Source organism: Leucopleurus acutus (genome assembly GCF_964270905.1).
Source record: "Leucopleurus acutus genome assembly, chromosome: 17".
Taxonomy (NCBI): domain Eukaryota; kingdom Metazoa; phylum Chordata; class Mammalia; order Artiodactyla; family Delphinidae; genus Leucopleurus; species Leucopleurus acutus.
In genome coordinates this window covers 31,138,365-31,153,616 of record NC_139159.1, presented here as the reverse complement: position 1 = coordinate 31,153,616, position 15,252 = coordinate 31,138,365, and the positions used below count along the sequence as shown (strand labels likewise).

Below are 15,252 nucleotides of genomic sequence, written 5' to 3'. Positions count from 1 at the left end.
GAAGTTTGTAATTTTTGCCTAAAACAAATTTATTAAAGTTAACAGCAGGGTAATTCGATAAGATTCTTATTTCCTCTAAGCTAAAGCAGCATGAATTCCTAAAACATTGTGTGGAATAAAATTCATCATAATCTAGATTATTTATCACTGATACTGTAGAAAATAAAGAAGGCAAAGTATTGAAAGGGAGAAAAATTGCTGACCTTGAAGACAAATCGACCTGAATTTGAATCCTGATTCTGCCAATTACCAGTAATATTCCTTGTTATTTATTTAACAATACTAGCTATGCAGTTTCCTCATAAGGAAAACATAGATGGAAGAATCTCCCTTGCATAATTATTATAATGAATGCAAATACCTAATACAATGTCTGAAACCTAGAAATGACTCCAAAATGGTAGCATTCACTATTATTATTAATGTTGGAGGACCCAGACTCCAAGTGGCTTCAAATGATTCACTTTTTGGTAATTGTACTCTTGTGTAATACCCTCCCTCTGTTCATATATGTGAGCTGCACAATGTGACTCACATTTAATTAATAGAATAGGGAAGAAATCATGGTAAACCACTTCCAAGATTATGTTGTAAATGACTGCAGGTTCCATCTCAGACAGTCCTTCTGTCTCTCTGTCACTGTGGAGTAAATCAGACAACATATCACGGGGATACTTAAGCAACATATGGAAAGCCCATGCGATGAGAATAGCATGTCTATCCAAGAGCTAACAGAAGCCATGGCCTACAGAACTGCCCCTAGTCATGACTTTTGACAGCCCAGACAACAGCTTTCCTTTTACAACCGTCATGAGAGATTTTGAGCCAGAACAACCCAGTTAAACTACTCTCAGTTTCCTGAGCCACAGGGTTTGTGAGATAATAAATGACTTTTGTTTTAAACTGCTCATTTGTTATATAGCAATGAAAAACTAGAACAATATTATCATTATTGAAGTTATTTACAAAGAGTGACTGAAAAATCATATTTTAAGGATTTTTCCCAAGACTTTTCAAGTATAAAAACTTACACACAAAATCTTTAATTTTCTACTTCTTTTTTTTTAACTAAAGATATATTAATAATTTAGTGGAATAAACAAAATCTGCTTCTACACAGCTAAAAATAGCTTTTGGTAAATATTACTTTGTTAGGATAACTAATGAAACAGCATTAGTGATGGAATAAATAGAATCATTAAATACAGTTCAATTCTCATTTCTTAACATTGACTGCCTAAGGTGGTGTGATCACAATAAAGCAGATACTAAAAGTTTAAACAATGCAAAAAGAGGAGTAAATAATTTATAGGATTTATACATAGGGTATTAGCATGAAGAAACTGAGAGAGGTAAAAATTAATATAGTTTATTGGGGGACTCTTAAAAGTTAAGCTATGTATTGATGAACAGTGGCAGATGGACTGGGTAAGAAATGTTGAACCAGATTATGGGGGTTAGTTTATAATGGGTTATTTGAACTGTAGTTACTTAGACATCATTTTAGAATTTTGAGCAATGAAGTAATGTGATGATAGTGATGTTTTATCAACACACCCCTTCACACAGCACAGGGTGGTAGGTGTTCTCTAGTGGAGTATAGTTAAGTTCCTCAGAGACTTTTGTATCTCTTATGGATGGCATCTGTTACTGATTAAGCAGGCAGTGGATGATAAATTCTTACCGTGTGTATGGAAACTAAGTTCATGAGCAAACATTAAAGGAAATGATATTCCTTTTGGTGTCAGCATTGTTTCTCTTTTTCATTTTGTGTCATAAGGTTACATAAATGTCTTTTATGTTGGTTTAGGTGATGACGTTTATTCAAGGCAGGTTTTGTGTGTGTGTGTGTTTGTGATAATAAATCAATTGAAAGTCATATTCGGAACAGGGAAAAGACTTTGGGTTCAAACAGAACTAAGTACAAACTTGCCTGTGCCACTTAATCAGCTTTTAAGTCATTTACTCCAAATCTTCCTTTCTTCAGCTGTGATTTGAGGATAATTATACCTACCTGAAGGGGTTGTTGTAAGGATTAACATTCTGGACCATTGTGGGTACTCTGTGGATATAAATTTTCATTCCCTTTTAGTAAATGAGGAAACTACTTTCCAGTTAATTAGGCCTTTTGCAATTAAAAGGTAATTAGTAGCAAAATAAATCTCAAAATCAGGAGTTTGCATGCCTTGCCTTTTTTTTAAGTCAATATTTGTAATACATTTTTAAGTTTTCCTGTCTGCTGAAGAAATTTCCGAGGCTACACTGAAGTTATTATATGAATTTATTTTCATAGGGTCTGTAAAATCATGAAACATAGGTGCCGTATTCATTGCTTTACTTACAAAACATACAGACACACACACAAATTTGTCAAGACATTTAGGTTATGGTTTCCTTCCAACTCATGTATCCTAGAAAGAAAACATTTTCAGAACATTTGAAATTCATAAGCACATTGCCAATAGAATATTCTGCCAATTCCTAAGCTAAAACCCCAGACTTTCAAATATTTGTTTGCTAAATAAAATTGAGACAAGCTATTCTGCTACACCTCTGCTGAAGTAATTAAAATATGAGAGTGTTTTTTACACAATATGTTGAATAAATCACAGCCAGATGAAAAACATTTCTATTATTAAAAAAGAAATGTCTTTTTTATTTTTGCTTTCATTTTCATCTTCTATTTTGGTTTCATCACTTTAAAAGCAAGCTTGAAGAAATTAGATAAGGAAGACACTTAGGTGACATCACATCCTTTTGCAAGATTCAGAAACATTTTTCAAAACTTTCTATGAACAACAGGCCAAGCATGAATCTTCTGAGTTTCTTCATATGTGCATATAAATGTATATATTTTAAGTTCACTACTTTACTAAAATATTTTTGAAGAACTAGTTCACTTAATCCTCACTATTGTTGGCTACACAAATAAGTATCAAATTTGTGATTCTGCATTTAATTTTTTCTTCACATATGAATGATAATTAATTGCTCAAATAAAATTATACATTTATCTTATCACTCTTAGAACACAAATATGAATTCAGATCACTGCTCTAAAATGAGCATTGAAGGAAGTCAAACACATTTGCCTTTCACCATTGGTATCAATAGCTGTAACTAGTTATAAATAAATAAATAAATATATATGTATATAATAGGAAGCTTGCTGTAAAAATACATGATTATGTTAAGGTGTTAAGCTTATCATTGTTTCTATATTTTTCACATTTGGTTGGCTTTTACTAAAAAAAAAAATAAGGCAGTCTAGGGAGTGTAAAAAGGAGGATTGCTTTAGAGAAAAACAAAAAAGAAACACCTTTAAAAATAATGTTAATAATTTATATTAATAATTACAATTATTAATTATAATAAATTAATATAAAATATTAATTATATCAATATAAATTAATTAAGTTATATTAATAATTATAATAATTAATAATTAATATTAATCACCTTTGGCTCCCCTTGTTGAGCCAAAATAGGTTCTTCTGGGAAAATGCTTCTGTTAGGGAAAAAAGGAAAAACATCAGGAGTTCTGAATGAATCATTAATATATTATGGCTTCTTTACTATAGTCATGGTTGTTTGATTTATTTATTAATGTTTTATAAAAACAAATTTGTTTATAATTTGTTAATAAATCTCTATACAAACACTTGGGTATAGAGAATTGTTTTTGTTTGTTTGCTTTTCTTTTTTTCCTCCTGAAAACAGAAACTATGTATACCTAAACAATCAGGTTCATAACATCACCAAAAATGAATTATCAGGTGGCAGTGAAATAGGAAAAGCAAAATTCAGAAAACAACTAAACTTTTACCCTCCCAGCTTTTAAATTCTCTAATTCTTTAATATGTTCCCATCTTCAGAAAACATGCAGTTGTACTTGAATATGCGTCAGTCGTTTCTGCCCATGTAAACAATATCCAGTGCAAAGAAACACATTGTATGGGTTTACTCTGAGGGCCATATATACCCACTCAAGTGACTCAGTACACAACTAAATCTATTCAGGTCTTCTGTAATAACATTTCACTTGCTTTCCTGTTAATTCCTCCTTGCTACATCCCTCACATTGTAGTTTATATGCTCTTTCTGTGAGGGACTGTATTATAGACCTCAAGAGCAGGTAATTTTAAGCTTACTGTTCTATAATTTTCATTTTCATTTAGGAGGTAAAAATAAACCAGCTAAATACCTGAGTTTATCCAGGTGCCCAAATAAGCCCCACCTCCATCCTAACTCCTTAGGCTTCTTCCTTCCCCATCCTGAAATTACTTTCCCAACATTTTCCTAAGGATTCTGTACATACTTATGATTGGCTTAATGAGTGTTAGGGGAAGTTATCCAAAGTAAAATAAAAACAAAAATTTCTGGTGTCCAAACATGTAGGCTAAAAAAGCAGGAATTTTATGAACAAAACGTATTAATTATTTTGCAAATTATTCTTCTCATATGAAAGTATGAATTGGATTCCAGCATTATGAACGTTTTGATAGATAGGCTGATAGGAGCAGAGGCATGCTGCATGCACAAACTGACCTTGAGCTTGCAGCTGTGTATGCTATTTACAGAGGGCTTGCTTGTTCTAATTCTGCCTCTTTGCATCATAGTAAGCCCAATGCTTTTACTCAAAAAGACCCAACCTATCTCCTTGTTGTGACCCAGCTCTGTTTATTAGAAGTAACATATCAATGCTGTTACAGTAAACCTTTCAAGCACTTCTGCTGTAGGATAAGCTTATGTCAGTGAAGAAACGGATATAGTCAAACACATGTAGGAAACACAATCTAGATATGCTGCTACAAACAAGTGAATGAAACTTTTTACAACTTTGTTTTACCATTTCTTGCTAATTATTCATTACCCAGTTGAGCTCAAAAATTGCAGCATAGAGTCAATTTTAGATGCTATGGGAAAATAATGTGAAATATTTATAAAAGGATCTTAAATTGATAACTTTTAAGATCATAACCATTTAGTATACTAAATGGTATACTTTGAAAATTAAAATCTAGGTTCAATTTTTCTATCTTTAGCAGTAATGATAGTAAAATATGAAGCAATTTTTAATGTGGATTTTGGTGTTTAAGGGATTATGATCAACTTTAACTTAATGATGGGAAATAGCATAACTCAAGAAATTATTTCAATCATTCTATCACTCAATTATTTTCCTTTCTAGTTTTCTGTTCCCTTCATCACTGCCTTAGTTTAGGTCCTCATCACCTAATAATTCTGGCTATTAAATCAGTCTTCTAACTGCTGCCTTTGCCTTCAGTCATTTCCCACTGCAATCATACCTGCACACTGATGCCAAATTACTCTACAGCAATATCATCTTTATATTAATTTTTCATGGTATTTGTTGCCTCCTACATAATGATCTAACTCTTAAACCTAGCATTCAGAACTCTTCAAAACTTGATCTTAGCATACTTTCCAACATTGTCACTCATAGATTTTTGATTCAAGACCATGTTTAACCAGTTAGTGCACTAGTTTTTGTAAAGTCAAAACTGATATTTAAATTCCAGTTCTGATACTTAACAGATTTCTGACCCTGGGTAATCCAATGTACTGAAGTTTCAATTTCTTGTCATGTAAAATGGGGAACTTTTAACACAAAACTTTGTAAAGTCTACTAATAATAGGAATAGGAGTAATAATAATAATAGTAGCAGCAGCAGCAGCAGCAACAGCAGCAGTAGTAGTAATAGCAGTAGTCAGAATAGGAGTAATAATAGTAGTAGTAACATAGTAGCTGTTAACTACCAGTCTTTAAGCAGTAACCTATGTTTATGTACTTCACAAAATATTTTATATACACTACATTATTGAATCCACCAACAGCCCTATAAGTAGGTTATTTTAGACCTACTTTACAAATAAAGAAACTGAATCACAGAGAGATTTATAAGTGACTAATCTTTTACAGACAATAGCTGAGTAAGGGTTTTAAATCTGATCTGTCTTAAAGGACTTAAGTGGAGTAAAACTAACTTCAAAATCACATGCAATATTGTGCTAATGCCTTCATTTTTCTTGAGAGAAATTCCGTAGTTTCTCAGATTCTCTGAGGAGCTTGTGAGCCCCCCAAAGCTCGGAATCATTGAGCTAAACTCTCAGTTCCTTAATTAAGAACAATGGACTTGGGAGATTTATCTTTTGAGACTCTGGTACTTCATATTGTCTGGCGCACAGTAGAAAAATCAATTACATGATAGGATAAATTGTTTATCAATGAGTCTATAAATAGTTCCTTGCACATAGTGGATGATTAGTAATTATTCAAAAATATATGTCACATAGTTGCTGCTGATCTAGAAAATTGTAGCACTTAATGACAGGATTGTTATACTGGACATACTTAGAATTATGATTGAATAAATAGTACTTACGGTTCACATATAGTAAAAGGGCATATAATTAAAATCAGTTGCTGAAAAGTGGATTTGCATGTATTATACAATTATTTTTGTTTAGGTAGTCACTAAAATTGACCTCTTTTGCACTGGCTACAGAGAGAGGAATGTAAACCTCCAGAATCATCTTGACCATTAAGTTGAGCTGTCTGGGGGAAAGTATAGCACATATAAACCACACATGAATAAATGATATGGGACATAAATGAGAATGTTCTTAGACTCCTAACTAGGCTCAACAAGAGAAGGAAAAACACTCTTGTTAATATCATGTTGTAGTTGCCCACATCCAATCTTGATTTATTTTTTTAGAAGGACTATTTTGAATGTCGTGAAGACATGCCTAATTTACTAAAAAACAACAGACTTCATATCCAAACTATAGCCTAAATGAATAAAACATTTACCTTGGCCTTGATTATCCCACTATTTTCCTAGGGTTCCAATTTACCTGGCTAAAATAGACCAAAGTTATTTTAATTATATTGATTTACTCTAAAGTCCTTACTAAATTTAAAGCTATAAATGTTTGGTGGTAGCATATCTTTGAAAATACATTTACTGATTTTTGGAGGACCTATTAGATGGCTATTTGTTTTCCTTATATTTTAATGGCCTGGTGTTTAATTATGCCTTATTATTGTAGACTAGTGGCATGCTCAAAACCTAACTGCATCCAAACAGGCAAACTCTGTAACAATCCCAGAAACCCTCCTCAATTGCTGAAGAAATGTTTTGAAATATAATTTGAAAATGGAAGTCCTTGTGCTGAACCTTTATCCTAATTGTAGCAGTACTATTTCCTTTACTTTTGAAAATATTTTCTTTGTTGCAAGGCTTTAAGACTTGAAAATTAGAAGCAATGAAAATGATTAAAACTTTTTGAGCAGCCAGAATTGTACTGAGGAAGTGTTTTAAAATATTAAGTTCAGCATTTATTTAGTGGAGAAAAAAAAAAGAAACTATTGTTACAGATTTTTAGAAAGAGTTCTTATGCAGCAACTGTGCAGCAGCTGTGAGCTTCAAACAGGTGGCTTGATAGGGTGGCCCTTGTCTCCTGGATGCAGACTCTGAAGCCTTGAGCAGATATTTAGGGCTGAGGACAAAGTAGAGAGAGCCACTTCCTCAGCACACATTTTTTTGATTGTGGGCCTAGACTGTAACTGGGCTTAAATCAGTTCTACCGGTTACTAGGTAACTTTGGCCAAATCACACAACCTATGAAAGTCTTCATTTCCTGATCTGTAAAATGGTGATAAAAACAAAATTTAACTAATATGGTAAGACATAGTACATGTGAATTTTTTTTTTTTTTTTTTTTTTTTTTTTGCGGTACGCGGGCCTCTCACTGTTGTGGCCTCTCCCGTTGCGGAGCACAGGCTCCCGACGCGCAGGCTCAGCGGCCATGGCTCACGGGCTCAGCCGCTCTGTGGCATGTGGGATCTTCCTGGACCGGGACATGTCCCCTGCATCGGCAGGCAGACTCTCAACCACTGCGCAACCAGGAAAGCCCAGTACATGTGAATATTAACTGATATTCTTCGTGTTGCTTTTATAACATTTTATAAGAACTTTTTGTTTCCTTTAATTCTAGTCTTGGGACATCATTAACAGTACTACATACAGAAAAATCATTTAAAAGTTTGAGCATATGTGAAAGAAAATTAGATTTGTCATTAAACAAAACTCAATAAAATTTATCTGACACATTTAAATGTTATTCAAAATTGTAACTTTATTGCATTATATTAGCTCGTATATGGTAAGCAACTAATAAATTATTGTAATAATAAGCTTTTTTCATAGTTAAGCTATGACCCAATTGAGAGGAAACATCTAGAGAAGGAGCCAAGGAATCATTCTGAAGCTTGAGGCCCTTGGGGATCAGGTGAAGTGTTGAGGATAGGAAGAGTGGGCAGGAAGAAGGCAAGAGAAGGGCACTAGACCCTTGAGGAACTGGAGGCTTGATGAAAGAGTAGAAGAGGAAATAAGAGACTTAAGAAAATCTTACCCAAGATCATCTTCTATCCCCTTCTATCTTGCAGAACACAGCAGTGATCTAACTCTTGTGTGGAGCTGGGCAGCCCGGATGTGGTTTAGAGCCCAACGCTCCTTTGTATGGAGAGCCTGACTGAGCAAGTGAAAGGGAGTGAGAAAGTATGGGTCATGAAGTTTCAATGAAAAATTCAGTGACATAATTCTGGTTCATAATAAATGCTCAAGACATAGTATTTTATTCTTGTTCTTTTTTCACATGTCTACAAGACTCTTCTGGCTCTCCAGCAGGGACCACAGGTTTTACTGTTCACCAAGAAAGAGACCCTTTCTTCAATAAAGTGCAAAGAGAATAGAAATAAAGGTGTAACCAAGGTACAAGGTTTTACACATTTGAAAGAACATATGAGACAGGAAAATAGCTGATATTTTTATCTTTGGAAGTTTTTAGTCACAGACTTTCCCTCAGACTTAGAATTTTTGCCAAACCTTTCAGTTTATGTAGAGATAATTGGACTGGACAATATTTAATACAATTTTTTATCTCAGGATTATTGTACAAATACTCAGATGCTTCAGAGTAGCTTCTTTTTCTACTCAGTTCTTTTCTTTTTTCAGCTTTTCTTTCCTGTTTCCTAATCCTAACCAAATGGTGAGGAATTAGAGTGCTAAAACGTCCCATATTACTTATCTGTTGCTGCATAAAAAATTCACCCCACAACTTAAAACAACAAACATTTACTATCTCACACAGTTCTGAGGGTCAAGAATCCAGGAGCGCTTAGCTGGGTGGTTTTGACTCAAGGTACATCATGAATGTGCAGTGAAATTATTGGCTGGAGCTGCAATTATTTGAAAGGGCTGGAGAATCTACTTCTAAGCTCACTCATACAGCTGTTGGCAGGAGGCCTCAGTTTTCCACATGTGCCTCTCCCCTCTATATAGGGCTATTTTTACAACATGGGAGCTGGATTCTCCAGAGTGAGTAATGAGAGAGAGAGAGAAATAACCAACAAGGAAGTCATGATGTATATTATGACTTAACGTTGGAAATCAGGTACCTTCACATTCTGCTCTAGCAAGCAGATACAATGAAATACCAGGAGGTGGGAATTATTTGAGCCACCTTGGAGGCTGATCCCATATATTTCTTTAACTTCTCAACTAGCAAAACCAATGTGTGGATAGTGTGAGAGGACAGAGGTTTAAGAGGCCTATCCTATTTAGGCCCATCCTATTTAGAAGGCACTGAGGTAACTACCACTAATCAAAGATTTTATGATGATTTCTGAATTTTATTTCTAGACATGTATTTAAGTATTTTAAATTTACGTATTTAAGTATTTGAAATTATGAATTTTCTCAAATTTGTTCTCAATCATTTAACCTACAAGTAAAAATTAAGAGTTTCTATGCATCAGAAGCTGTCAGGGCAATTATGATATGTGTTACGATCAAGTTATGTACAAAAAGCCAAGGATACACAGAGACAGAGGAACTAAATTTACCTGGGGAGTTGGAGAAGGATTCACAGAAGAGGTGTTTCTGAGTTTTGTTTTAAAAGGTTAATAAGATTTTGTAAGACTGACAAAGAGGTAAACAAGAAGATAAACATGAGAAAAACAAATGCAGAGTTTCAGCAAGTTTCAGAAGATAACATACAGAATGATATTATATTTTTAAAGCTATAATTTATTTAAACACACATATTTGATTAAATATAAGTAAGGAATTGAGAAATTCAAACTCAGGTTAGTGATTGCCTCTGGAGGGACTGGGACAGCCACAAGTAAGGGAGAAACCAGAGATAGATTCAATGGTGCTAGTGTTTGAATACGTTTATAGGATTATAGATGTCAGAATCATGTATAACAATTTTTACATATGAAATATTGTATAGTCATTTTTGATATTCAGTGTATTTTGTCAGCAGAGGGGACAGCATATGAAGATGCATGGAGGGGTGAACGAGCTTAGAATAAAATATAGAGACATAATTATGACAAGGAAATTATAAATAATGCATTATATTTCATAATATACAGTTCAGTATCCTGAAATTATATTGGAGTATACAAAGGAAAGAAGATTAGAGATTCAATTGAAAGCAACAAACTCAAAACTCAGAATCTTGCAAAAGAAGCAAGTACTATTTCTGTATTAAGAACCAGGAAGCTGATTTGTCCTTTATTGCCTGCATGATGATAAGATCAAGGCATATTACAATTGAGAATCTTGAATCATGTGAATTAATGATAAGTTACAGGAGCAGTTATTATTTTCACCATTAGGAAAGAGGGCTGGTGGATTTTAATTGTCTAAAACTCATCATGTGCCAACAACTTTTGTTCCGAGTGGCATTCAAATCACAGGGTGGTACTTCATTTAAGAACTTACCCTTTTAAACTATTGTGAAGCTGCAAGTATGGTTTAATTATATTATTGCCAATCATCTGAAGAATGGTAATTACTTAGAGCTTTTGGCCAATATTTCTGATTAAAAGTGCTATGGCAAACTCAGTAGGCCATAGGTTCATGTCCTGAGCCTATTAATTTTCTTCTAAAGCTTTACTTTATTCCTTAGATGAGGAATCACTCCACCCTTGGAAAAGATGCTTAGAAAAACTTGACTGATCTGAAGTGAACATGAAATGTAATGACTTTTGCTGTTATCATTTTGATTTACTTTTTATTTTTTTTCATTTCTCTTACTAGCCAAAAAAAAAAAAAAAAAGTGACTAAAGCACTATTTTCCTGTGAGAGATTTGAAATGCTTGTTAATTCAACAAGGTCCAAAATGTTGATGGATAATTAACGGTGATATTTATCTGACCAAGAGTGAGAGAATGAGTTCCTACAAGTTTATCTACAAACAAAGTTCAGGATACATTTTTCCTAGGGAAGGGGACGTGATACACAGGAGGAAATTATGAAGATTGGATTCTTTTCCTTTTGAAGAATAAAGACAAGGCATAATCCCTGTAAAGCCACATTGGGACTTTCTGACAAAGAAGTTGTATCTGTTTTGATAAAAGAAGGCCAGGAGAGTCTAGAGGTATTTTCCAAACCAGCGCTATGGTCTTGCTGAGCTTAGCTGTCACCAGAGCTTCCTGGGAACCTTGAATGCCAACCCTTGAGTTTTCTGCTCTTGGTTCCACTGCCTTGTTTTTCGTTGGTCCTTTGGCTGCTTGATGGATCGTTGTTTTGTAATTAGGTCTGTTTTTTTGTTTTGTTTTGTTTTGTTTTTGCGGTACGCGGGCCTCTCACTGTCGTGGCCTCTCCCATTGCGGAGCACAGGCTCCGGACATGCAGGCTCAGCGGCTATGGCTCATGGGCCCAGCCGCTCCGCGGCATGTGGGATCTTCCCGGACCGGGGCACGAAACTGTGTCCCCTGCATCGACAGGCAGATTCTCAACCACCGCGCCACCAGGGAAGCCCTAGGTCGGTTTTTGATAAAAATAATTATTTCACTTTTAGCCCACTGATGGCATATTGCAGCCAAATTTTACATGTATTTTCTGGGTGTGAGTATGCCCAGAAGCTGAGCATATATGTGTCCTACCACTTTGCACCTTATTTGCAGTTGCAGTGTCTCATCTATATCAAATTTGTACCTTAACAAAGATGTCTCTGATATGAAATCACAGAGGTGCTCATTCCAGAGTTGGTGTTAGATGTCTGACATATAAAAATGCCTGTGACTCATCTTCTCCCTACCTTCCTCTCACCTGTGAGTATCCTATGAGAGACAACCTGAAGTCTTTTCCCTATTTTATGTACTCACAAACAGTCTCACAGTTCCTACATCTCTTATTAAATGACTCCCTCCTTCCTTCTGTTTTTTATCTCTGCCTGTGACTAGCACATGCTCACTAGATGATCCCTGATAGCATGTTTCATTGTTTGTTTTTTTTAACTCAAAGTGGCATCTTAAAAAAAATCCTGTTCTCCAGTATCTCTGAACTCCTGTGCCTTTTTATTCTCCACTGTCTGACGTTGTGAAATTCCACTCTCTGTCCTTACTTCCTCAAATCATTATAATTCCTCCTCTAAAAACAAACTTGTTCTGCATTTCCCAACAATGCAGAATGTGGAACTATCTTGCAGGCAGTAGAAAAATAACAAAAATTTAAGCAAAGACAGTTACCGGAAGTTGTCCTTTCTCCCACTATACATTTTTCCCTATATGCACCCTATAATTTCACTCCCTGTTTTGTCCTTAAGTCATGTTCTTTAATTCCTTTAAATGCATTCTTAAGGTAATAATAATCTCTTATATTTGACATTTTGGGATCATGAGTTTTAATTTTAGGCTCTTTCTTCTCTTTGTATCTGTCACCACAGAAGAATAACAGCCCCAACTCATTGATGCTCATGTGGTTCGACTAAATTTTTGGAATTTACAAATATACATGGAGGACTGGCTCTTTTCCTCAGGAGCTGAGTTATGATGATCCAGGAGTGGACAACATGTAGAGGCCATTAGCAGGGGTTTGACTGAACAAAGTCAGACAAAGTATCTCTGAGAGTTTGCGCTAAATAGATTTACTGTGCACGTTTACTACTAGTGGAAGAGATTTTTTTTTATTTTCAGTGAGAAACAGACCCTCTAAGATAAATAAGTTTTGTTCAGATTATGTATGAATTGATTAGAATTTGTATTTACAGAGCTAAGACTAGATTCCTAGTTTTCATGACTGCTAGCCTATGACTTTTATTTTACATTATTATAGGCTACTAAGAAAGAGAAGCCTTAGTCTAGGAGTTATAATAACCTAAGTTCTTGTCACAGCTCTGTAAATACAAAGATTTGCTATTCTTGACAAGATTTGTCCCTTCTATGCCATAATTTACTCATCTGTGTAAAAGTAGGTATTGTAACTACCCTATATTTTTTGCTGAATTCTTAGAATTATGTTCACTATGAAGGTTACATAAGTGAGATATAGTATATTACATGCTTTCTAATTGGAAGAATATTTCAACAGCAGTAGTAGCAATTTCTGATGCTAATGTTCTTTCTTCAACTTTTATTCTTTATTCTTCTCTTTCAGTTTCTAAATTTCTGTGACTTCACTATCATCACCTCCCCACCACGAACCCCCCTTTTTAAAATCACATATTGGATTTTGCCCATAGATAATCCAATGATAAAATCACACTGATAGTTGAAATAAAAAGTTCCCCTTATTTTTCTTGGGTAAAATTTTGATAACACCAATTGTCCTTGTCAATTCTATACTTGGATATTAGTTATAATAGTGTCTTTTCTTCTCATTTGCACAGGAAATGACTTATTTCTTGTAGCGGTTCATGAACTGGGACATGCTCTGGGACTGGAGCATTCCAATGACCCTACTGCCATCATGGCTCCATTTTACCAGTACATGGAAACTGACAACTTCAAACTACCTAATGATGATTTGCAGGGCATCCAGAAAATATATGGTAGGTTACCACTGATTCTATTTGGTTAATCCTATAGTGAAGTGCAGAATTTCTGCTCTGTTTTCTTTGTTGAGATAGATGCTCTAAGTATATTAGAGAAATAAATACTGGAAAAAAAAATCTGGTCTATTGACAAAAGTCTTCTATCAATCAAGTTTGGTTGGCAACAATCCCAGATATCTTAATATGCAGATAATGGGAAAGTCTAGGCACTGATAAACTTTTCTTACTGAGTTTAATTGAAACCTGAAATTATAATAAAGGTCAGTTAAGCTTTAGTATTTAAAATTCTGGTAAAAATGTAATAAATGAATATAACCAATAAAAACAATGAGTCATAGAAGGCTTTCATATAAGATACTGAGACTTTGGTAGAAGCTGACAGATTGATTCTCAGTTTATGATATTTGATGGTTGATAGATGCTAGACAAATCACTTTGGAAAATGCTGAAAATACTCTTGTGTGATGGATGTAACAAAATGAACTCAAAAACATGTAATTATTGACTAAGAGGTAAAAGGTAACAAATGGCTACGTTTACTAACACATAATTCACAATAAATTTCTAGTAGAGTAAAATAATTTTAATTTATGGGGTTCAGTCAATGAATGCAAGGTAAGACAAAAGGAAGAAACACTATTACACATATTTACTATAATCCTAACTCCCTCAATAGGACAATTGACCTTTATAAAGACATTTATTCCACACAAAATTGTTAAGAACTTGACATTTATTATTAACATATAGAGAATATGCTTTACTAAATTAATGAAGTGAAGCTTTCATTTTACAATACAAAAACAAATGTGTGCTGTCTGTAATATTCAGTACTCAGAAGATGTCATTTGCATTTTTAAATATCACAGTTTAAGTTCACTAATCTGTTTTGCATTCATGAATTTTTCAAGTTCAATGTCTCAGTGGTGACCATTCTCTCAAGGTTAACATTAGTTTTGGAAAAAAAGGTCAACTTTTGTGCTGCTCTTTATTTGGGGGATACTGAGAAAAGAGAAATGTCCAGGACTCAAAACTAAATAGCTCATATGTTGAATGAGCTAGCCAATGCCTATGTGTGTGTCATCAGAAATTCTGCCAAAGTAGTTAACTGAAAGGAGGCTCTTTCTCATGACCTCATGAATTAGTAGTCTAGACTGAAGGCCTGCAAAAGAGTATTCTTTCCATATCTAAATAATAAGTGTGAACAGCTCTGTATTTCTTTTTAAAAACATAAATCCCTTGAGAAATGATGCTTTACATCTGTACCAAATTACATCTATAAACTTTGGCTTGATTTAGAAACCTCTTTTTAGAAATACTTCTTTACATTAATATTTTATTAGTGGTGTTTTAATCAATAGGTGTTTTAGATTC

The 15,252-nt window shown here is 34.2% G+C and overlaps 1 protein-coding gene across 1 annotated transcript in view; it reads left to right on the top strand.

The window, feature by feature from the left end:
• The window catches only part of MMP16 (matrix metallopeptidase 16), a gene marked incomplete at both ends in the record, with an annotated part of 349,843 nt that overhangs the window by 218,062 nt on the left and 116,529 nt on the right, over positions 1-15,252 (top strand). Inside the window, one exon of the mRNA XM_082858978.1 lies at positions 13,714-13,875. Coding sequence (XP_082715104.1) covers positions 13,714-13,875 — 162 coding nt within the window. The remainder of the gene's footprint in view (positions 1-13,713; positions 13,876-15,252) is intronic.